The sequence below is a fragment of the Miniopterus schreibersii genome (genome assembly GCF_964146895.1).
Source record: "Miniopterus schreibersii genome assembly, chromosome: 11".
NCBI classification, from domain to species: Eukaryota; Metazoa; Chordata; class Mammalia; order Chiroptera; family Miniopteridae; genus Miniopterus; species Miniopterus schreibersii.
This window is the reverse complement of record NC_138111.1, coordinates 25,935,224-25,960,585: the sequence shown is the minus strand read 5'-3', so window position 1 is coordinate 25,960,585 and position 25,362 is coordinate 25,935,224. Positions and strand designations below refer to the sequence as shown.

The 25,362-nt window shown below is 46.4% G+C and overlaps 1 protein-coding gene across 3 annotated transcripts in view; it reads right to left on the bottom strand.

Annotated features, from left to right (window-relative positions):
- The window catches only part of FBXO10 (F-box protein 10), a 31,827-nt gene that overhangs the window by 4,195 nt on the left and 2,270 nt on the right, over nt 1-25,362 (bottom strand). For 2 of the 3 annotated variants that reach the window (XM_081152455.1, XM_081152454.1), the window contains exons 2-11: nt 24,351-24,619; nt 14,527-15,117; nt 12,895-13,728; nt 11,741-11,890; nt 9,627-9,763; nt 7,669-7,739; nt 5,911-6,063; nt 4,636-4,905; nt 2,086-2,399; nt 793-974 (exon numbers count right to left, since the gene is read on the bottom strand). In XM_081152455.1, the coding sequence (XP_081008581.1) occupies nt 793-974; nt 2,086-2,399; nt 4,636-4,905; nt 5,911-6,063; nt 7,669-7,739; nt 9,627-9,763; nt 11,741-11,890; nt 12,895-13,728; nt 14,527-15,117; nt 24,351-24,464 (2,816 nt within the window). In that variant the 5' untranslated portion in view covers nt 24,465-24,619. The remainder of the gene's footprint in view (nt 1-792; nt 975-2,085; nt 2,400-4,635; nt 4,906-5,910; nt 6,064-7,668; nt 7,740-9,626; nt 9,764-11,740; nt 11,891-12,894; nt 13,729-14,526; nt 15,118-24,350; nt 24,620-25,362) is intronic. The other variant, XM_081152456.1, reaches the window with a different exon arrangement.

Below are 25,362 nucleotides of genomic sequence, written 5' to 3'. Positions count from 1 at the left end.
GATTAGTGCCTTTCTTTTTCTCTCTTTCATTTTCCTTTCTCCCCACCCTAGCTGCATGACCATGAAAATTTATAGAAGCTTTATTCATAATCACCCCAAACTAGAAAGTACAGCTGATGAATGGATAAGCAGTGTGTGGAACACCCATACAATAAAACACCACTCAACAAAAAGGAGGGACGACAGATGCGACAGCATGGGCAAATCTCTGGGATATTCGGCTGAGTGAAAGAAGCCAGACTCAAAAGACTACATTCTGTATGACATATATTTTTAAATCTTTACCTAAGGATATGTTTTTACTGATTCTTAGAGAAGAAGGGAAAGAGAGAGTGAAACATCAATGTGAGAGAAACCTCCATTGGTGGCCTCCCATACGCACACCGACCAGGGATTGAACCCAAAACCTAGATATTTGCCCTGACTGGGACTCAAACCTGCAACTTTTTTTTTGGTGTATGGGATGATGCTCCAACCAACTGAGCCACCTGGTCAGAGCTAATTGGATTTTACTAGGCTCAGAGATGTTGAGTAACTTGCCTGAGTCACACAGCCAATAACTGGCAGAGCTGAGATTTGAAACCACATACCCCTTGCTCTTAAAGCTTGTTTCCTCCCAGGGAGTAAAGTGTAGGTCCTTAGCCCAGGCCTGACACAAAGCACAGCAGAGGACTTTATCTGACCAGAGCCAAAAGCTGGCAGGACTATAGGGAGCAAGGGCAGCCGCAATCACTGGGCCTGGCCTCCCCAGTGGCCTCACTGTGGTTCTAGAAAACTGATGTAGTCACTTACTTTTTCTTGAAGACCAAGAACTTGTTGTTTTGCATGATGCATTCTCGATTGTTTGAGATCTGCTGAAAGATGGTCTTGTTGGTCTTGCCCTGGAAGAAGATGTTCTCCTGCACCAGAGCCTTGGTGCGGCCCCGCACGGCGATGCCATAGGCCCGAAATGAATGGATGCGGTTTTTTATTACCTGGAAGAGGCAGCCAGAGTTTGTCACAGCTCAGGGACTCCCAGACTGGGGGAGCCCGGTAAGTGACTCACCAGTTATAAAACTGAGGGGTAAGAACATGATAGGAGGTGAGCAGTAAGCCATAGGAGCTCAGGGAAGGGATATCTAGACCAGTTGGGGGTAACCAGGGAAGGCTTCCTAGAAGAGGTGATGGGTAAGCTATAGGAGTTTATCAGGTGCAGAGCAAGGGAGGGATGTTCCAGGAAGAAGAAAGAATAGGCAAAGGCCTGGCAGAGAGGGGAGGTGGTGCTAGAGACCAGGGCCCACAGAAACCCAACTGAGGCAACAGTGTGCCCCTCTCTCCTTTCCTCTGCTCCCACAGTGCTCAGACTCAAAGCCAAGGACTTCTTTACTCCTTGCCTAAGTCACTAATCATGAAACCACAGAGCTGAAAAGAGGCTCTAGGATTGTAATTTCACATGGGCAGGGACTGGGTCAGTTTGGCTCAACATTGAAAGCCTAGCACCCAGCACAGTGCTTTGCATAAAAAGGGAGGTCAGAGCTCAGTGTCCCATTGGGAGACAAAAAGGCAAAGGAACATTTACAAAGCACTATGGGAAGTGTTCTGTAAGGAAGGTGGAAATAAGCACCTTAGAGTCCAGAAAAGGGTCACCTCCCTGGGGGCTCAGGGAGGGCTTCCTGAAGAAAGCAATAGCCAAGCTATAGGGCTGAGACAGAGAATGAGGGAGAACTGTGTCCAGATACACAGGGAATAGTGTATGCAAAGGCCCTGAGGCAAGACTTCTGTCCTAATTAAGCACCTACCACATACCAGATCCCATGTGAGATTATTCTGTTAGCAGAAATCTAAAATAGCCCTGACCTTGACCTGGAGACCATGAAGATACCCCAGGTGGCACCCCCACCCTGGTTTTTGCTGGCAACTTTTATTCATCCTTCAGGGCCCAGTTCATTTGTCCCCATCTTTGCCTTCCAGGCTGATTTTTGGCAGGAGGAATGATGTTACTTCCAGTGATGGCTGCTTCTCAGCAGAGAGGGAGCAAAAGCTCTCTAGAGTTGTGCCCTGTATTGGCACTACATGGTGCGCGCGCACACACACACATACACTCACCTTAGTGTCTGACCTGGGCAGCAGCTGCAGCCCGCTGCCCCGGTTGCCAATTATGTCGTTTTCAATGACGATAGTGCTGTCACCCTTGGTGATGATGCCATGGCCTCTGTTGTCATAGATACCATTGCCCCGGAGCTCCACCTTGCACTGGGCCTCGACCTTGACCCCACTCTGGCGGTTGCAGGAGATGCTATTGTTAGCCACACGGGTGAGCTGGCTGCTCTGGGCCACAGTGATGCCTCTGTCCCCATTAGCATGGATCACGTTGGTGATGACGTGCAGCGCCTCACTGCTCTGGACGTAGAGTCCTGAGGCTGCAGGTGGAGGGGGTGGAGAGCAGAGAAAGCACAGGGTGGTCCCAGGGTCAGCCCTGACACCACCAGTCAGGAAAAGCCTTCCTGGAACTCTGCCTCCAGGACAGAGGTGGGTAAGAGGAGGGAGCAACACTCAGATTCAGCCCTTGGTAGCTGCAGCTTCCAAGCTGGATGGCACACAGAGTCGGAGGAAACCTGGGACATCAAGAAAATTCCGTTCCTTCTGAAGTCAGTCCTCATTAAATATAGCCAGGGAAATGGGATGCAAGATTCCTCAGGCTCAGCGGATCGTCTGGCCCAGGCGCTCATCCTGCGCTGGAACACCTCCTACAAAACCATCCACTACATGCCCTTCCTGTGGTGGGGTGCTCACCACACGCTGCCCGTTCCAACTCCAGACAGACCCACCTGCTGGAAAGTTGTTTTGTTTTCCTTCCATACTGACCTGGGATCTGCCTCCCTACTGTTTGGAGAAACTTTCTTTATAAGGAAAATTCTGTAATTTTTGAATAAAAAAATTTACTAAGCTAAGTAATATGTGTCTAAAATGTGTTGGAAATTTTATAAAGAAAATGCTGTTTGGGGTTGTGTATGCTTAGAGACACTGGGTGTTTTTGGAAAAAAGTACAAAATTGGTGGGCTCTGAGCTGCCCACTTGGTCAGGAAGAGATAGCACGGCAGGTGGACCTGGGTGAGGAAGAGGAGTTCTCCCCAGCGGCATCCGCCGGCCGCGAGAGCAGGAGGCACGGGGCGCGCCGGGAGGGGAGTGAGGGCATGACCACGGTGGGGGTCGTGTGGGAGCAGTTTGAGCTGTGAGCGTGAGTCCAAATCTTTTGGTGGTACCCACCTGTTGCTTCTCCTGGCTTGGTAGAGAACAGCAATTATAAATTAAGTATTTGTGAATTTATGCAGCTTTTCCTCTCCTACTGGACAGATGGCCACAGATCTCTCTGACCTCTGCCACTCCCAGAGGAATGAACTTACCAGGGTCTGTGACCTCTTTGTAACAAGCCTTCCTCCATTAGCTCCTCAATAGTGATTCTGATAACCAGCCCAGTTTAGGAGTCCTGGAGTTAGATGAACTCCACAATAAGTGTATATATTTTTTCAATTCAATAAACATCAAATACCTACTATCATTTTTTTTGGTTAAGTGTAAGATAACATAGATTTAAAACACACTCAGCTGGGCATGGCTCAGCGGTTGAGCATCGACCTAGGATCCAGGAGATCGGGGTTCAATTACCGGTCAAGGCACATGCCAAGGTTTCGGGCTCGGTCCCCAGCCGGGGGTGTGTGGGAGGCAGCCAAGCAATGACTCTCTCATCATTGATGTTTCTATCTCTCTCTCTCCCTCTCCTTTCCTCTCTCTGAAATCAATAAAGATATATTAAAAGTATTGTATGACTCTTAAAACTACACCCAAAAGAAAATACACATACACTCTAAAAAAAAAAAAGCCCAGCCGGTGTTGCCCAGTGGTTGAGTGTTGACCCATGAACCAAGAGGTCACTGGTTCGATTCCTGGTCAGGGCTCGGTCCCCAGTAGGGGGCGTGCAGGAGGCAGCTGATCAATGACTCTCATCTTTGATGTTTCTATCTCTTTCTCCCTCTCCCTTCCTCTCTCTCTAAAATCAATAAAAACATTAAAAAATAAAACACACTCTTATTTTCTATACAGCTAAGAAAAATCATTGCAATTAAACCATGATATGCCATTAATTGTAAGACACATCTCATCAAAGACGTTAAAACGTGAAAAATGTGTCTCAGAATTAGTTAAATGTGCCTGCCAGGTGTGGATTTGACGCTGTAGGGGCAGGGGCACTGACATGGGTGGGATTCAATTCTTTGATTCAAGCTTATAGCCTATCAGAGTTGATGAAACAGCCACAGAAACAAATATAGTCCCAGGCCGCCTAACAAGTGCCACTGGAGGGCACGGTTCAGAGGGAAGGATGCAGGGTGCATTACCAGTAGCTCTGAGGTTCAAGTGGTTTGGGCTGTGCAGATGGGAGAAAGGAAATTTCAAGCAAGAGAAATAGCATGACCAAAGTCGGGGTCGGGGAGAAGAAAGAATGGATTCAAGTTCAGGGAGCATGAAGTCCAGGGGACTGGGGTATCGGGTAGGTGGCCGAAAGAAGTGGTCAATGAGGCCGGCGGGCTGGAAGGGCCATTAAGGTGGTGAAAGCACGGATGGCTCTGGAGCAGGGGCTGAGCACAAGGGGACACTCACCTCCATTGTGATTAATACTGTTAGACTCCACAAGAGCTATGGAGACGGGCTGGCGCAGCGGGTCGTCATCCTTCTCTAGCTCTGTCTCCCAGAGGATGGCATCCCCATCCTCACTGAAGTTCTCCTGGGCCCCATGGCCCCCAGGGAAGTCCCCAGAGCCCTCCTTCTGGCTAAACACTGCCACTCCATACAGGCCATTGTAGCTGACGTGGTTGCTGGTGACGTGGGGCAGGCTGGACGACATCATCCACACACCACAGCCCTTATTAGCTGGGACAGTGAAAGCAGCTGGTCACTGACACTGAGCAAGGAGTAATGCAGCCCCCAGTGTCTTCCCAACAGAGGAAGCAAAAAAGGCACTGGCCCAGGGGACAGAGTTCCTGATTTGCTAAAGGCCTGGGACAAGTCACTTTATGGCTCAGACTGCAGGCTCTTCCTTCATACAAGAGGGAAAATAACAATCAGAACAATCTTTCAACTAGGATCATTCCATTGGGTGTAAGAGTGCTCTGAGAAATGTCAAGGCCACACTTCCAGACCAGAGGCACGCAAGCCCATAGTGACAGGGCAAAGGGGCCTTGGAGTTTATCCAGCCCAACCCATCCCTGAAGAGACAGAGGAGGCCTCAGTTTGAATCCCAGCCCTACTACTTCCTAGCTGTGTGACTGAGCAAATGGAACCTCTCTGTGCCTCAGTTTTCTTACCTTTAAAATGGGGTTAATAACTACCTGAGGATTAAATGCGATAATGCATATAAAGGGCCTAGCAGAGTTGGGCCTGAATCCATGTTAGCTGCTATTATTATCATTATCACCATCATCAAATACACAGTCCAGAATGATTAAGGCTTTACCCAAAATCAGAGACTGAATGAGAAGTTTTCTTTCTATGATCATCCTATTTCTCCCATATTATGTTTAGTTCTGTGGGTCACAAGAAAGGATAAGAGAACTTAGATGCTTGTGTGTCAGAGATTAAGTGGCCCTTTCCTTACACAATACCTGACTCCTGCCTTCTCCTGTTTTAAATGGGGCTAAAGCTCTCTGCTTTGCTGACCTCATGGGATTAATCTGATTACATAACTTATAAGAGGCTTTTGATTTCTGAGAGGGGCTGTGTGACTGTGATCTGAGATGAGTGCCATTATTCAGATGAGGTCTCTGAGGCCCAGGGAAAGGCTATGACTTTCTCAGGACCCACAAAGATGGGTCCTGGGCTTTCTGCTTCCCAGGCCAGGCTGGACCCCAAGCCCACCCCCCCGAATGTGCTCCTCACCATAGATGGTATTTCCTTCTATCAGTCCTTTGCCTTCATCTCCCACAACAACACCATCTGAATAGCCAAAGCAGATGAGGTTGCTCCTGAGGACAGGGACCCCTCCACGGCGGATGTCCACACCTCCCCACTGATTCTCACGGATAACATTTTCTATGGAGAGAGGCAAAAAAGAGGGTCAAGACCCAAGGGCCACCTGCAGTGCTGGCAACAAGGACTTGGGCAACTGAGAGGAAGGACAGTCTGGACCAGGAAGCCCAGGCCTTACCCTGTCTGCAGTCAGCATCCTGACCCTTGTTTGGCATTTTAGGGACTTGTTGGCTATCTGCGTTCCCCATGGGCAAGGTCTGTGTCTTGAGCTCTCCTATATCCCCAGTACCCACTGTACCCAGTGGCCTTGGGAACTGATGACTAAGAATAAACGAGCATTAGAGCCCCTGGACCAGGCCAGGCAGGGGATATCTGTCCTAGAGGGCTGTTTCCAGAAGGGCTGGGACAGAATCCAGCCATTCTCCCACAAGCCTGGGGAGGCACTAGCCTGTCCTTCTCAGCCTCAGCTCTGGACCACAGCTGTTGTCTTCTCTCCCCTCTCCCTCTCCAAGAGTGGACTGAGGAGTCAGTCAGAAGGGTGGTCTGAGACCATCTGCCCCAGCACTGTGGCAGGGCAGTCTCTCAGCCTCCTGGGACTAAAGTGCCATGGCTCATGAAACCCTGTGTGACTGGCCCCTTCCTGCCTCTGTGACCCCATCTCCAAACCTTCGCCCCTCGCTTGCCATACTCCAGTCACACAAGTGATCTCCCTGCTCCTCAGGCATGTCAGGTCTGCTCCCACAGATGGCCCTGCATGGAATTCTGGTCTCTTCCCCAGGCTCCTTCTCATCACGCAGGTTCTAGCTTACAAGCCACCTTCTCAGAAAGGCCTGCCCCGACCACCCAATCTTTAAAACAAAGGCCCTCTATCATCTTATTCTATTTCTAAGCACTTATCATCCTTAGATGTGACTTTTCTTGCTTGTATATGTATGCTTTTATTAATTTATTTGCTTCCCCCTCCTAAAATATCAGTTCCTGAAATGGGGATCTGCATTGTGCACTGCTGTACCCCTGGCTTCTTCAGGCAGCATGTACTCAAAAATGCCTGATGAATGAAGGCTGGATTCAGTCAGTGGGATTCACTGGACCAATATTTTCTGAATCCCTTTAATGTCCCAGGTATGGCTACGCTCTGTGCTGAGGTTATACCGATGTACCACACATACTTGATCCTTACCTTAAAGAATTCACTACCTTACAGCAAAGGAGACCGACACTAAACAAATCACTAAGAAATTAAGTAAAATGTCCTAGAGAGCAGGCCTCCTGGGTACAGTGAATGTATATGTGTATAAGGGGAAGTCTGGGAAGGCTTTCCTGAGGAAGTGACATTCAGAATGAGACCTGAAGGAAGAGCAGGAGTTGGCCAGGCAGAGGGGAAATGGGGATGGGTTTCCAGAGCTGGCAAAAGCCAGTACAAAACCAAGAGGGATTCAGACATTTTGCATGGCATAAATGTTCCTGACAGTATTATGTCAGCCACCCAGTGAAATCCTGTGAGCACTGGGCCAGGACAGTGATTAGCACGGCCAGTGCGTGGGCCAGCATCCCTGAGCGCTAGCCACTAGTCAGCAGGAGGCCAATCTGTCCCGGTGAAGGACTGGGTGGGGGGAGTGAGGCGGAGCCCACTACATGACTGGCCAGACTCCAATGTCCCCACCCTACCTGTGATGAGGCCTTTGCCATTCTCATTCACAGCTATACCGGCTGCACGACCCTTGAAAATGTGGTTCCCGCTAAAATGGAAAAAGAACAAGACAGGTGAGATTAGACAATGCCACTCAAGGTGACTATCTTCTTTTGTGGGCTTCCCCAGACAGCTCAAGTCCACAGCAGCATAAAGCACTTCCTGAAGTCCTAGAAGCCAGGCATTTAGCAATCTTTGGTTATCACTGATTAAAACTAACCCTACAGCTATGCCATAAAAGCGCATGATTATCCAAAGCTTTGTGGCTTCTCCTGATGGGCATCCATGTACAAAGAGCATTTTAAACGGATGTCATCGTGGCACACAGCTCCCCGGAGAAATCTTGGCCATGTCAGAATTCCAAGGATGCTGTGTTAAGCTTGTCTGGGAGCGACTGTGTCCAGTCCCTGACTCAGACTCTCTGCCAGTACTAAGCCTACAACCTTCTGTTCGTGTCCAACAGCTACTCTTTATTTTCTGTTAACTTAATCACATACCCACTGGATGACAAAATAAAATAATGACATGCTTTAAAAGAAGAAAACCAGATTTTTAAAAAGGGAATTTCAAGAACATCAGACCATGTGTATGTGAAGTCTCATGGGTTGGGTTAGCCACAAATGGCAGCTATAGAAAAACACACTCCTGCTCAGAGAAACTCACATGGCCCTTACTGCCACGTAAAGGCCTCATGAATGAGTTCCTCAGAAACAGACAATTGAGCATGTGAAGGGACATGCATTTCCCTCCAGCCTCTGCAGCTTGGTTTCCTGCCTGTAAAAACAAAGCTAGTCCCACCCAGATGATAGCAAAATCGTGTTATCCCTGGAGGACACATTTGCTATTTTTACTAACAGGAATGCTATGATCTCCTTCCCTACTGAAGAGGTGACTCACCAAAAAAAAGAAGAAAAAAAAGAGATGACCCACCTACTTCCCACCAGGTAGCTGAGGTAGGTCCAAATATACATCTGGCCCTTCAGAGCCTGACGCGGGGTCAGCACCCCATAGAACATCACTGAATAGGAGTTGGCTGATAGTAAGTTTTCCTCTGTCTCTGATTGACACAGCCAAAATGGTGGCTGGGTTCCTTTGGCACCAGCATGAAGACCTATTAAAGTTCTTGTTTTGGTGAGTCTTCCCCCATGGGCCTTTGTGTGTCTGTCCATCTGCAGCATGAGATGGTAAACCCCACAGAACAGGGACAGTTCTTATACACTTTTTATATCACTGACCCATTACATAGAGTAAACTTCAGTATGTGTTATGTAAATAACATGCATACATACAGGGGTATATTCTTAAAGCAACAATGCAAAACATGAAAGGAGCTCTATGACCACTGTTTTTAGACAGCTGCCTATAACAGTAAAAAAATAAATGCCTCACAGGACAGGTTCAAAAATTATGGGATATTGAAACAATGGAATGTTCTGAAACTTTCCAAAGTGATTAAAGGCCATGTGACAATATGAAGTACATATAGAATAATGCAGGGGAAAACCCCTCGGAATATATTTGTTGCACATTAATGCAGATTATTTTCCTAAAGCAGACAGAACTGTGCGAGTCTTCTGCTCAAACCCTTTAGTGTTTCTCCATTATCTGAAACTCCACCTTCCTCAGCTTGTCCACATAAACAAGCCTTCTCCACCTGTCCCCTTCCTTCCATCATCCGTTTCCACCATGCTGCGTGGCAGAGATGTACAGCCCTGGGGATATAAAAGGTCAGGCTGTAGTGACCATAGCACCCAAGATTTTCTGGGACAGTCCCAATTTAAAACGTTTTATACCAATGTCGCGTCTGTACAGTTGTTTTAAGAAACAAAAAATGTTTTCAAATGGAGAGAAGACAGGGAGTAGAGAAACAGAGATGAGAGAGGAAAGAAAGAAGGGACTTGGGTGAGCAGGACGGTCTGGGCACAGCAGCGCATACCTCACGACTGGATTTCCGTGGTACAGGATGTAAATGCCAGCCTCCTTATTTGAAAAGATTTGATTGTTCCGGATGATGCCTTTCCCATTGCCAAGGACGACGATGCCAGAGCGGAGGCCATGGTGGATCTGATTACACTGTAAGTTAACATGAGACAGCACATAAGACAGATCAGACAGGCTAGCCAGAAGCAGCGTGCTGACTGCTGCCCCACGGCAGGGCCACAATGAGTACAGTGGGGAGAACAACATCACTGGAGGAGCCTGAGCACACAACAAAGTACATGGACCCTGCTGCTGCCCTGCACAGGTACACACGTGGAAGCCTAGCAGGGAGAAGCTGAAGGCAGGAGTTTTCACTGCTCCGTCTTGGGGTGCAATGATGCTGGCCCCGCTGCTGGAAATTTCTGAGCCTCCACAAGTGCCCCAAACACACAATCATCTGGCCACACCACACCACCCAGGGTTGGGGGAGCCTACCTTCACGGAACAGCAGTACCCCAGTACACGAGAATATGGGCCAAGTACAGTCCCAAGGGGGACAGAACCAGGGAGGGGTGAGAGCCATTTGGCTTCTAGTCCTCACTTCTTATTCAGGGGAGGGCTGTGGAAAGGTACAGCTCTGGGGAGCTTAGCTGTCCCATGGAGCATGAGGTGACAGGTGTGGGAGCTACAAGGAATCTTAGAGACATTCATTCTAATACCTCTGCACAAAAGGAAAACAGGCCCAAGGTCATGTTTGTGGCAGAGCCAGATTTGAAACCTAGTTTTTTTTGTTTCCCAGTTAGTTGCTTTTGCACAGTGACAAAATTTTTAGATTGTAATAAATTATAATAAAACTGTTTCAATCTAATAGTTAATTTACAGCCCCAAATGCAATCCCATACTTAAACCAGAAAGTTAGCTATTTCTCTTCCAAAACGAGTTCACAGAAAGTTCTGGTTTGCCTTAAAGTAAGTGTTCCATGCTGCAAACTCTCCTATTCTTACTCACTTTCCAGATTTTCTCCTGATGGATTTGGCCGACTCACCAGGGCAACCATGTCCTAACAGAAGTCCCCGACAGGGCTGAAAAGCTTTGAGAGAGAGGTGTGTGCAACGACATTTCCACCCACACCCTTTCACAAAGCCAGGGCTACTATGCAACACCCCCTTCCCACCTCCACCTGTGAACTGGCCTGCCCCCTGTCCCTGGGAAGGCAAACTCATCTTTCTGGCAACTGCAGCAATAATTTCCGAAGCCATGGTCATGTGTCAAATATCAGCTGCATGGCAAAAACACAGTGAGAGGAAGAGGCCGAAAGAGGACATTGGCTAAGCATGTCTCTTAAATAAAGTTAGGACTTTCTTTTCTCTGCATTTCAAGGGCAGTTTAGATACAATGGGTTAAGAACATCAACTATAAGTCAGGCTCTCCGGATTCAGATCCCAACTCTGTCACTAGTGTGATTTGGGGCAAGATCCTTAGCCTCTTTGTGTGTCGATGTCTCATCTATAAAACGGGGATAACAACTCTACCCCACAGAGTTGTGTAAGGATTAAACCATAATTAAGTACATATATAAAGTTCTTAGAATAACCTGGCATATAATAAGCACTATACATAAGGGTGGATATTATTTTTCCAGGTCCATAAAAAGTCCATCACATGTCCCAACTTCTCAGAAACCTGTCTCTGGGGGAAAGCCAGGGCGGAAAAGGGGCTAGTCTCATGTCACTGGTCTCAGTTGCTAGGATTTTAAGTGGCTTTCACATTGGTGTAAAATCAAACTTACAATACCCATGAAACAAATAATCTTCACAACTAAATATCCTTGTTATAGTAATGAGCACACTAACTTGGTGTTTTATTTCTCATCCATGTGTCTTTTAGGGCAGATGCTGTTATCTTTAATTCTTACCAAAGTCAAAGCCACCAGAGCACATCAAGGCCCTGTGGAATTCCCTGTGACTGGTCCTCTTACTGACGGGGAGACTGCAGGAAAAAGGGCAGGAGCCCCTTGCAAACAGAAAGCACTATAAACCCAGGATGGCAACATTGATTTAAATATCCTCAGAAAAGGTTTCTGAGAAGCAAGAGCCACCCTGAAAAGGGCATGAAGACAGAGGGAAGTACCAGAATGAGCGGGTTGGACTTTTTCCGGATGTCCACGCCGGCCTCCGCGTTGTGGTAAATGTTGTTGCCGGCGATCAAGCCTCCACCCTCCAAGCGAAGAAAGATGCCTGATGCTTTGCAGCGGTGAATGTCGTTCCTGAGCATGACGATCTAAGCAGGAAAGAGAAAGCTATTTGTTTTCCTGTCACAAAGGATTTAAAAAAAAAATTACTCAGGGACACTCGAGTGTGTCCCTTAGTGTCTGGTCTGTGCTGTTCAACCCACAAGAGAGAGGAGTGTCTATAGACTTGGTAGGACAGTCTGTACGTGAGCAGGTCAGCACGGCCACCCTGTGCTCACAGGGCGGCGCCTGCGCCATGCCCTTCCTGGCATGCCCAACCTCACACCAGTTCTTTAGTAAAACCTGATCGGAGCTTAGCCCTGGGCTCCATATTCACAACTTTTGAGCAGAATAATTGGATGATGGAATGAAAAAGACCCTTAGAAAAGATGGGAATCAGTGGTCTTCAAAGTCAACATGCACTGGGGTTACATGAAAATTCCCCCAGAGGTCCAAGGGCACAGCTACTTTGAATGGAATCAAGTTCCAGATCTACCACTTCCTACCCGCCTTTGCAAAACTTCACCTGCCTGAGAAAGCTCTGAAAGTAAGGTTCTCTTCTAGATCAAGGCCTTGCTCCTAGGCACAGGGACCAGCTCAGTAAGCCCTGCACTCCTGCCCACAGCTCTCTGCTTGAATCAATGCCACTTAGCATATAATTGTACTCATGAGACATCATGGATTTTTTATTAGTCAAAAACCTTGAATATCAGTTTTTCAGGTTCCTGTCTCTAGGGACTCACTAGCTGCACAACTGATTCATTGGCTGCGCAATTCCTGCCAAAAGTCCTAAGGACCACAGTTCAAGAAGGTTACGATTAAGGCTGTATAATGGTGTAAAATGGGAAAAATAGTTTCTGCCCTCTCCAAATCAGATGACAGACGTAAGGCAAGTGTGTTATAAGCTTAAGAAAAAGATGATTTTAAAAAAGGCAAAATAGCCCCATCAAAGCCTTCCTTGCATATAGGCTCTGAGGGCCTCTCATCAATCACAAATCGTGTTCCCGGTGGCTCAGGGAGACGCATGGCTCTGGGAGTAAGCCTATGACAGCACCTTGCTATTGTGTATGCACCGCACCGCGTAAGTCAGGTTCCGGAAGATGTTTCCTTCCATCTTGGCTCGGCCGTAGGAGCAAACGAAGACGCCGCCCTTCCCGTCCCTGAAGAGGCACCTGCGGATGAGGCAGCCCTGCACCGAGCTGGCCAGCGCCAGGGCCTCCCTGTCCTTCTGCAGCTCCTGCTGCAGCGAATTCAGGACAAGGCAGCTGGGCAGCTGAATGGATGCTCCCGGCAGGGGGGGGCCCAGGAAGGAGCCCCCCAGGACCGGGCGCGGGCCCTGCACTTGGTAGGACAGCCTGTACGTGAGCTGGTCCTCGTCCTCGTCGTCGCCGCTGGGACTCAGGCCTCCATCGCTGCTGTCCGGGGTCTGCGCCAGTCTTTCCCCATCGCTGCCCGCCTCTGCCTCCTGCGAGCCAGCCTTGGAGCCTGGCTTTGGGGAGCTGGACACTGGGCTGGTAGGGCTCTGGCTGCCTTCAATGACAATGTCACAGGTCCTTGGGCTCCAGGCCTGGTCCCTGCTCTCCAGGTCCAGGGACATTAAAGAGTCAGAGTCCTCTGTGGGGAGCACGCTGGGAGAGGACTTAATGAGCCCTAGGAGATACTTGTAGGCCCAGTTTTTGTCTGCAGATGGGTGGCCCTCAACTGTCACAGAGTTGTTTTCGCTGCCCACAAATTCACAGTTTTCCAGAACGCACAGGGGCACATTGTGCAGGAAGACATGGGTGTTTTTGAAGGTGCAAAACTTCACTTGGCAGGTGCCTGGGCCATGGACCTGGATGTGCCCATTTTCAAAGTTGCAGTTGTCAAACTGGACATGACCTGATGATGTCTGGGGAATGAAAAGAGAAAGTGAAGATGGCAGGGATAAGACCTGTTTAGCTAGTTAGTAAAACATATGCCCAGCACACAGTAAGTGCATCATAAATGATTGCTGGTATTATGATGGTTACAAACCTGAGAGACAATTTAGTTGTTATTGGTAGTAAAGTAGCAATATAATTTTTGTTGACTAGGTACATAATTCAGGTATCGCAATTAGTATTGGCAATGTAAAAGCTGCAGATGCTCTGCCAGGAGCTACCAACACCTCAGTCCATGCTTTGCTGTGAACACAGCTTCTGCTCTGTGTTCCAGGAAGGAATGTGTTGGGACTGATATTTCCTGACCCTCTTTCCAGTCACCCTTGGTAAAACCTGGTCTTCCTGGGCCGTCCACAGGGTGGGGCTGATGCACGGGGGTCATTGGCCTCCCCTCTCTGGGCATGCTGCCATAAAGTGTTCTCTGCTTTCTGTCACCATGTGGCATGCTCTAGGAACCTGGATTTCCTACCTAGTTGCTCCACCTGTGGCTCCGGTTGATCCAGTTTGGAAGGGAAGAACTACAAAGTAATTTTGGCCTCAAGTCCAAGGCTCATTTTTTAATACAGCTTTGGCAGGAATAAAGCAGAATGTTAATCTCTACTGATCCTGTGCCTATTTCTCAACTGGTGCAGAACTCAGAGAAGTGTGTTAGAGCAATAATAATTAAACTCTCAATTCCAACAAAAAAAGGGTCTACAAATCGACTAAGAAGAGGTCAAGGTCCGGGGTCAGGGCTGGAGAGGCCATCATCTGATATGGGTACCCACCTTGAACATGAAGGGCGAGAACCAGGCTGGCATGAAGACAAGGTTGCACAGGCGTGTGGTTGAGCAGTGTTGATCAATGCTGGCTAGCAGGGCCACTTCGCCCAACTTCCCGTGGCCTACAATCTCCACAGGCACCTTCAGGATGATTTCACCTTGCTCTTCGTACACACCTGGGAACAGCACAATGCGGTCATATAGGCTGGCCATGGCCAAGGCACTGCCCAGGCTGTCGAACTCATGGCCTGGCCCGACGCTCAGGGTACGGCGTTCCCTCCTCCGGCGAAAAAGAGAAAAGCAAACAGAGGACTCTAAGTCCAGGGCATTCTTGGCCCATGTCTTGGAGGCAAGGTAATGCTGTTTGAAGGCCTCCCTCCAAGACTCAGGCTCCACATCAGGTTGGTTGGGCCAGTTGGGGTGGCGGCACTCGGTGCAGCCCAGACACAGCTGGCGCCAGCGGGTGCTGTCGAGACTGAGGATCAGTTCATACCAGGCCTTGCACACCAGGCTGCAGCGGCCCAGGTCAGGAAGGTGCAGGTAGGCTAGGATCATGCGCCACAGCTCCAGGGGGAGCCCACCAGCCTCCATGGTCACCTGGGAGACAAACACAGAACAAAAGAGGCTTTTGTTGATCCTGCTTACGGTCCCTCTTCTTAAATACCCCCTGCCTTCTTCTGACTCTAGGGGTGAGCAAGGGAACAAGGCCCGGCCAACCACAGGACTCCATCCCCTCAATCAGAATACTTCTCTGGGATTTTTCTACCAAGAATCAGCAGGGAAGGCTCTCTTTTCTCTTTGGTCAGACATTGTATGGGTATGACTCCAGAACTGCTGGAAGCCACATTCCCTACCTTGCAGAGAAAAGTTGTGGTACCAAAGCCAAGCAAAAATGAGAGATGAAAGATATAAACAGAAAAAGGGAAAGAGCTCAGAATGGCATGGCTCAGCAGTTGAGCATTGACCTAGGACCCAGGGGATCGTGGCTTGATTCCTGGTCAGGGCACATGCCCGGGTTGCAGGCTCGTTCCCCAGTCAGGGGCATGCAGGAGGCAGCCGATCAATGACTCTCTCTCATCATTGATGTTTCTATCTCTCTTTCTCCCTCTCTCAAATCAATAAAGATATATTTAAAATTTAAAAAAAAAGAAAGAAAAACGGAAAGAAAAAAGTGAGCACACTTGTATGTTCTGGTGGTACAGATTCCAGACTCCTGCAGGTACCCTGGAATCTTCATTCTTCTTTCAATTCTGTGAGGAACCACGATGGCCTTCTAATAAATGCTCTTTGTGCTTAAGCTGGTTTGATCTGGGTTTCTGTGACTGGTAACTAAGAATCTGGACTAATTATCCTGAGGGAACTTAACTGGCTGTTATGGCTCCAGAGCTCTGGATCCCCAGACTCTCAGGGAAAGGACCTCTATTTCTTCACACCAATAGGAATGAAAACTGAGACAGTGAATATCTATTTGTCTGTCTCTCCTCATAACCACGTCAAATAATTACCACTGTTTCCCATCTTAGGCAGTCTCAGGAAAGGTTGTCACAGGATCAGAGGTTGAGGGTCTTGGTCCTGGCTCTGCCACTGGTAATATATGGATAGAACTCTAGTGTTCTAAATATCTACTAGTCTGGCTGCCCAGTCACCTGCCCCCTTGCCCACTTGCTTTTTTCTGGAAAATATTCTTCCTTCCTCCAGCAATTTATACCCTATGGATACAGAGGTAGGGCTCCCACAGCCACATGTGTGTGTGCAACACTCCCCCAGCTCCTTGGCTGCAACTGATTGGATTCTGTATGGCTCTAATTGGGCCACTGAGACCTCCAGGGGAATATGAGTTGTGATTCTACAACCAGGTTGACTTCCTTCCTGAATGGAGGGGAATGAATCGCTTCTTTCCTAAGCTATAAACTCAGGAATAGTTGCTGGCGAACATTTTCTCGATTGGGGGGGGGGGGGAGGGGAGGTGCACAAGAAGTTAGTCTAAAATGAGAGAAGAGCCTGGCCAGCATGGCTTAGTGGTTGAGCATCTACCTAAGAACCAGGAGGTCACAGTTCGATTCCTGGTCAGGGCACATGCCAGGGTTGTGGGCTCGATCCCCAGTAGGGGGCGTGCAAGAGGCTGCCAATCAATGACTCTCATTATTGATGTTTCTATTTCTCTCTTCCTCTCCCTTCCTCTCTCTGAAATCAATAAAAACATACTTTAAAAAAATAAAATGAGAGAAGAATGAATCAGAAACACAGAAAGAAAGCAGAGAAAAGCAGAAACAAGGGGTTACCACAGTTTCTCTGCGGCGCTCCAGGTGATGCTCCAGGCTATTCAAAAAGCTCAGCTTTATCCTTGCCTTTTGAATTCCATCAGATATCTCTGTACTCATAATAAATTCTCCTCTTTGCTTAAGCTGGCTTCATTGAATTTCTGTTGTTTACGATCATACTTGTCAGCTATGTAAGCTCCAAGGCGGCTACAAGCACAAATATATGATTATATCTGGAAGAAATTCTGAGCTTCCTCAAGACAGGTGTGGCTTTACTACTACAGATTAGTACTGGAGCCTGCGTATGTGGGTTTTTCTCTAATTATCACCCAGTGGAACTTTACAGTCCTTGGGGGCACTGGAGAAAAGCTGGTCTCTGGATCAGTAAGCATTACAAATAGAGAAAATAGGCTCCTGACAGCTGTCACTCCCCCCGGTGAATGCCATTCATTTATTCAAGGTGGTTTCTGTGACAGTGATGTCTCCTATTCCTCACCTACTTCTTTAGCTTTGTCTGCTCAGGCTTTTTAAAAGAAAAATGTTCTTCTAGTCCTTCCCTAACCATTCTGTAGCTAAGTGGTCACACTGATTCCCTTGACTTCAACTATAACTAAATTTGTGACTACAAAAATCTGAATCTCTAGTCCTGATCATCTCTTTCAGGCTCCACATATGAACACTCAGCACCTCTTGGGCAAGTCTACTCAGATGTCCCTGACACAGACACTAAAAACTCAGCAGTGTATTCAAAACTGAACTTCCACTTCCACTTCAGGTCTTGACTGAACAGCTGGAACTAGATTCATCCTTCTGTCATAAACAACTATAAAGCTGAACAAAATATGCTTTAGGGCACTGAACAGCCAGCCACACACAGGACTGTGATCTTTGAGAGAAGGGAAGCACAGGGGGTGAGCGCATGGCTGCCCAGCTTGCATCCTGAGGCACCTCCTTACTGTGGTGAGGGAGATGGAGCCCAGGCAGAGTGGTTAGTCTCACCGAGCAGGCAGATCTGAGTTCTCTGCTGCTGAAGCGGCTGGAATCTCTGAGGCAGGGTGCCAGAACAGAGAGAACAGCACAGAGTGGGTGGGCAGTTTCTGGGCTAAAAGCTGGACTGCACTTGCACAGCGCAAGACTTCATCAGGCCTAGTAGAGATCGCCTGCTATGGGGTAAACAATGATACCAGAGATCACACAGAGCTGGGAGACAATGGAATTCCAGCCCAGAATATGGACTGTTCATGCTGGGACTCAGAACGGATATGCCATAGGAATAAATTCAAATTGGAAGAACAAAAGCAAGCCTGATGGGATCAAAGGGTTCCATCAGTATCTTAACTGCCTGCTAGAATATAATTTGATATTCTTAAAAAAAAAGGCAACATAATCTAAACTCCCTCAACATGTCAGCCACAACAGTGTAGTATTAGCATAAGAAGTCCAGGCCCCTCTGAGCTCAGATGAGGATTTCCTTTTGTTCAAATGCCGCATTCCCTGTTGTTCCATTTGGCTTTATTTACTGTATCTTTACACTAATCCATGGGGATCCATGCGTCTACAGGGATTTCTATAACCAAGTAACACTTGAAAAAAAAAGTACTCAAGTTTTGTCCCTCCTTTTTGCCATTGGGGCCTCTGAGCTATGGAATTAAAAGTAACGAATGCCCCCCAGGGCTTGTGCACTTGCAAAGGACTGGAGAAACAACAATGGGAAGTTGTTTGGGATGGGAGAAAGCATGTCCTAAGGTAGGCCTTAAGCTGTTCCTTTATTTACATGTTCCCAAGAGTGAGAACTCAAGAGCTTTTCGTGGCACCTCCTAACAGCCCATTGGCAGTATCCACATGCCTGCGGGCCACCTGGTATCCCCCGCCTCTGTGGGCGAGGCAGAGTCCATCCTCTTGGGAGGTGAGTCCCACAAGACTTGGCTCTCAACAAGCAGGCTCTACTGTGTCCCAGCCCTATAACGTCAGGCAAACCCTTTAACCTCTGAGCCGATTTCCTCATCTGTAAACAGGCTAATGACAGCTGTCCTGCTACACCTCATGAGGATTTTGAAAATTTCCGAAGAAAAAAATCATTTATTCAACAAATATTTGTTGACTGTCAACTATTATGCTAGGCACTGTTCCAAATACTGACAAGCAGTAAACAAGACAGAGTCCCTACCTTCAGAGACAGACAATGAATTTTGAAAATAACATAAATGCTATGAAGAGAAATAAAGCAGGCTAAGGGGAGTGCGTCTATGTGCCTGTGTGCATGCACACGTGTACTATTTTAGATAGGGTTGGTAAGGAAGGTCTCTAAGGAAGTGACATTTAAACAGAGGCCTGAATGACATTTAAAGCCATGGGATGGGATGAGATCACTAGAGAGAGTGGAGAGAGTGAAGAGAGAGAAGTCTGCTGACCAAGTCCTCGCCAGCCTACCATTTAAAGTGCCTGAACTGAAAGGCCATGCTAAGGAGAAACTGGGAGTAAATACCCTTTGAACGCTGTACAGAAGTCTAGTCAACGCAAGGCACTGGAAGGAAAGCTTTGCTTTGGTTTGCTCTCTAGACCCCCACTGCTTCTGCAAAGGTGGGTTCTATGGGCCACTGAGTTAGCTGAGCATCATGATGGGTGGGCAAGTCAGGAATAAAATCTAGTGACACCTAGCGAGCTCACTAATGCTTTTTTGTTTGAGTGGATTTGTGGAGTAAGTGAAGGAGACACGAGGAAGTACCATGTTACACCATCAGGCCTGCCCACGTGAAAAGTGAGACAGCATACGCAGATGCAGAGTGGCCAGGTGACACTGTGTCTGGACACCTACTAGAGGAAACTCACTATGACGAAGCAGACGCATCCTCTGCCCTCAAGGAGCTTATCATCTTATACATAATGTTTCCTTCATTATCTGTCTCCCCTGAGTATAATGTAAGCTCCTTAATGGCAGAAACTTTGTGTCATGCTTTGTATTATGCCTAGAACTATGCCTGGCCCATAGTAGGTGCTCGATAAACATTTACTGAATGAATAATCACCATCATCATTACCTGGGGTATTAGTAGAGCTCAGGCTATTCAAACCATTAGCCATTGGAATCCCTACTGTCACACAGGTCCCCATGGAATAAAAAAAGAAGTAAATAAAACTCAAATCTGTAGTCAACACTTGTGATGTATAAGACAGAGGTAAGCACTGTTAGGGAGTCAGGAGTCAGATAAAGACTCCACCCTTGAGTCTCAGCTGGGCTTTTCATTATTTCTTCAAATCTTAGCTCTCTTCAGCCTAAGAAATCACCAGCTGTTTCTTATTTGCAGCTTTGAAACTTGATGACAAAGACCAGAATGCGGTGTTTTTATGCACATATGGTGCTTTCTTAGTGTGGCTGGGAGCCATAAGGGCCCCTCTCCCTCCCTTCTTTAGTGCACTGCCCGTTCACTGTTTCACTGTGCACTGGGTTGGGAATTCCCAGACCTGGGATTTAGTCCTGACTTCACACCAATTAGCTGGGTGGCCTTGAGGGGGCAGGGAAAAGTGTGATGCGGACGTACTAAATACCAGGTACTTTTTATATGTCATCTCAATGAGCACTTACAACAAACCAAGAGGTCGTAGTCTTATCCCCAATTCGAGGAAAAAACAGTCACTCCCGTTTTAGTTAGTAAGCAGCACAGCTGAGGTTCCTAACCTGGACTGAGACCACAGCCCCTGCAGGGGTCCCTGGTGAGGCCAGGAATTGGCTGTTCTTGGGTCTGATGTTCATCTCTGGTTCAGTAAATTCTGACTACTAGCGGGCAGGGAAAGAGCAAGATTTCATGGTAGAAAACATGACTGTCTGGGGCTTTCCCTGCATGAACAGTTGTGAACGTAGAAGTTTTCTTAAAAAGCACTATGGGACTAGCAAGCACCATGGCTGATACACTGAATACACATCCACATGGTAGAGAGCCCTTGCACTAGCTCTCTCACCTCTGCTGCCCTGAACCAACACCATGTCCTCAGCCAACAAAACCAAAGTGCCCAGTGGTTGGTGGGCAAAGGAACTATTTGACCAGACTCTTCTTTCCCTTTCAGTGGGCTCATGAACATGTGATGTCCTTTTTTTTTCTTGTACAGATCAACTGAGTTAGTTCCAACTGCAAACTCTCTAGCTCTCCTTTCTTTGCATCACTCTTCCTTCCAGTCATTACACGGTGTAGTGGACTATGGTAGCTATAGCTTCTATCTGCCCAGCAAATCTTTCCTCTTCTAGTGCCTTAGAGGAACTCTGCTCCCATTCCATTTAGTCCTGGTGGAACTATCATTCATAGGGTCTCAGGCCTCCAGCACACAGGATGGATACTTGATCTAAAATAGACAATCAGAACATTGCAACCCCTAGAACAACTCAGAAGAGTTCATGTGAGGAATGAAGCCAAATTAAGACAAGGTTGAGCAACTGTGAGAGATGGAGACACACACACACACACACACACACACACAGCCCTAAAAGTATATTTTGAGCCCCTGGATCCAGCTATGCAGTTTATAAGCCAACAGATTTTCTTTTTAAAGTTAAGAGAGTCTAAGCTCATAACCTGCAACCAAAGAGTTCTGACAAATGTATAGTTTTCTCAAGCAAATTCTTTGCTCTCTGACTTTTCCTCCCTCATCACATTTGTTCCATCTGTGGGTCCTTAAGTGACTCTAATCAAAGCTGACACAGTGCATTACAACTAGCCTACCACTAAGAGGGAAGGGGGTAAATGGAGTTCAAGCGGTCTAAGGTCCCTGTACTGTCTAAAAGAAGAGTAGGGATATTTATCAGCTCTAACTTTATCAACTTTGGTTAAATTAAAATTTCCAGGGTAACCACTGAAGTCAGAGTGAAATGGGGGATATCTTTACAGATGTTGCAGACATTAAATGAGTAATAAGGAAATATTATAAACATATATATATGCGTGTGTGTTTGTAAATTTGAAACCTTAGAAGGAGCAAATTCCTAGAAAAATATTACTTATTAAAACTAACTTAAGAAGAAAAAGTTTTAACTGCCCTAGAACCATTAAGAACATTGAATCTGTGGTTAAAAATAACATAAAAGAAAACAAACTTCCAGACCCAGGTGGCTCACTGAGTTCTCTCAAATACTCAAGGGACAAAGGAGAGGAACTAAAACGGGTGGCGGGGCAGGAAGCCAGCACGTATCAGATCTGTGGGCTAAAGAAACGCAGCAGCCAGGAATGTAGTTGTCCCACTAACCTTCCTCTTGTAAGTTTTTCCAGGAATTGTGACCAACCAGAAACCTAGAGAAATTGTATCTGGAAGGAGTAAACTTGACGTAAAAAGGGAATGGATCCAAATGGACAACAGGGAATACTATCGGCGCCTCACCCAGACCCTCTTTCCTGGCGAGCTCATCCACCCCGCAGACAGAAGTTTCAGCTGAAAACACCTAATCTGGTTGTACTCCTCTTTCCCTTCTCCCCCCATCCTGCTTCCCACATTCTCCTTTTCCTGAGCACTTCCATTAAATCACTTAAAACAAGAATCCCCATTTGGGGTCCTGCTTCTAGGGAATCTAAGCTATCACCATTTAAGAGGGTGAGAAGACAGTCACAGAGTAGGAGAGGATACTTCTAAAACATGGAACTGACAAAGGATTACTAACCAAAATATATCAAGAACTCTGACAAATCAATAAGAAAAATTGAAAAACAGGTAAAAGACCTGGAGTTCGCAAAAGAGACCATCTAATTAACCAATAAAAAAGTGCTCAACATCAGTAGTAACCAAGGAAAGAAAATTAAAACCACAAGAGATATCATTATACACTGAGAACAGTTTAAAAATTTAAAACTGATAATACCAACTATTTGTAAGGATGTAAAGCAACTGGAACTCTCATATTCTGCTGGCCAGAAAGTACACTGGTGCAATCACTTAGAAAACTGGTTATGTGGCAAAGCAATTCCACTTTCACATAATAACCTAAAGAAACTTGTTCACATACATAATAGAAAATGTCTTAGGATGCTATTGGCTGCACTGTTCTTGGAAGTCAGAAACTATAAGCAACACAGGTGTCCATCAACTACAGGATGCATAAATATATTGTGACATATTCATATCATGAAACACTGTAGGCAATAAAAATAAATGTGATCATTACATGGATGCAACTCACAAACAAGTTGAGCAAAAGAAGCAAACACAAAATGCACACAATATGATTCTGTATGTATGAAGTTTAAAAACTAGTGAAAATAAACTATATTGTTTAGGGATGTAAATATAGGTGACAAAATTACAAAGAAAAGCAAATAAATAATTATCATAAAAGTCAAGATAGTTGTTTTGCTTGGAAAGGAGGTTATGATTTGGAAGAGGGTACTACTGAGTACTGGCAACATTCCATATCTTTTTTTTAAATTTTTTAAAATAAATATTCCATTTCTTTTCTTTTTTTTAAAAATATATCTTTATTGATTTCAGAGAAAGGAAAGGAGAGGGAGAGAGAGATAGAAACATCAATGATGAGAGAGTCATTGATCGGCTGCAGCCCGCAACCCGGGCATGTGCCCTGGCCGGAATTGAACCCTGATCGCCTGGATCCTAGGTCGACACTCAACCGCTGAGCCACGCCCGGCCGGGCAAATATTCCATTTCTTGACATGGGCTGTGGTTACATGTATATTTCCCTTAGGATTGTTAAACTATAAATCTGTGGGAGGTTTTTCCTGCCGGCATTCTCGTTATACATCGTATTTTTAAAAGTTTAAAATAAAGACAATGAGCCCAGCCAGCGTGGCTCAGCGGTTGAGCATTGACCTATTATCCAGGAGATTACAGTTCCATTCTCCATTAGGGCACATGCCCAGGTTGTGGGCTCGATCTCCAGTGTGGGACGTGTAGGAGGCAACAGATGATTCTCTCATCATTGATGTTTCTCTCTCTCTCTCTCTCTCTCTGAAATCAATAAAGATATATTTAAAAAAATAAAATAGACAATGGAATAAACATACTGATTATTGTTTGATTCTTAGAAAAGTTGAGGGAACTGAAAATCCTTCATTTTTAAGTTAAAACCTTGCCCCCAAATATCTAACAGGGCACATGCCAAGTAAACTTTCATTAATGCCAACTTCTCTTAGGACTATAGGTGGAGACACAGTCTCCTGGGAACAGATCTATGCTTTGCCAGGAGTCATCAGAGGACCCTTCTTACATATGAAAAGTACAGTGAGTAGGCACCTAGGGGAGTTACCTTGTTGAAGGCTGCCTGCCATTCCTGAGAATCCTTTGTAGGCAGAATTCAGGAGAGGAAACAGAACTTGCCAAAAAAATGTCTCAGATTAGGGTTAGAAAGAAGAGGGACTGAGCCTCCAAACCCTGATAAAAGGTTTGAAAATGGGGTGACCATGATCAAGGCTGCTAGCAGGAAAGGGATATATGCCTTCAAAGGCTACATGCCTTCAAAGAAATCTCAACAGGAGACTGGGAGAGCCCAGCCTGGTGACAGGCTCAACACACAGCGCAGAGTGCGGTGCTTTGGGGAGAACAGCTAAGCACATGAGCAGAAGCTAGAAAAGCTCTAACCTTGGAATCCAAGCCTGGGATCAGGCTGCTGGAACCTGGTTCAACAAGGGCGTTGAGCAGTAGTAACCACACATCCTTGGACCACACGGGGCAGCTCTTCAAGAGTAATACCATACAGCCTGGCTGGCATGGCTCAGTGGTTGGTTCAATTCCAGTCAGGGCACATGCCCAGGTTGCAGGCTTGATCCCTAGTAGGGAACATGCAGGAGGCAGCCGATGAATGACTCGCTCTCATCAATGATGTTCTATCTCTCTCTCCCTTCTTCTTTCTGAAATCAATAAAAACATATTAAATTAAAAAAAAAAAGAGTGAGACCATATAGCTGTTTCAGAAATAACAACGTGGATGTACTGCTCAGACTCTGCAATTCTTGTTCCTTTGGAGAACAGAAGACTGACTGAATTCTTTGGACTGTTTAAGCCCCCAGGGGGCCTGGAAATGAGAGATATTTGAATTACTAATAAGGGCATTAAAAGACTTGGGAGATTACTTGAAAAAATAAAGAAGCACATGACTGCATTAGAACACAATTGGTGAGACACACAAGTTAAGCACCTAAAATGAAACACAAAATTTTAATGTCTATCTACTTTTATGTACACAATATCACCTGTATGAGTAGAAAACTAATACATCACTAAGATAACAGAAAGAGGGTAATGAGAGAAACTAGCAGTCATTTCAAACAATGCCTGTGATAGATGACTTAAGAGAAGGTTCATTCATTAAGACAAAGCGAAGGAACAAAACACTTCTTGTAGTATCATCTATTATTATGTGACTGAGACAAGTAAAAGGAACTTGTTTCTTTCATATCTTCCTTGAAAAGCATCTCAGTGTGTGATGTCTTCTTCGTTGCCCAGGACACTATCCCTCCCACCTCTGAGAGCTCTGGCTGGCTCCCAATCAGAGGTCTACTGATTTGCTCCTTGCATTTCTCCCAGACTCTGAGGTCCCTAAGCCAGGAGATTTATATATATATATCTCCTTACCCGAGGACATGTTCACTAG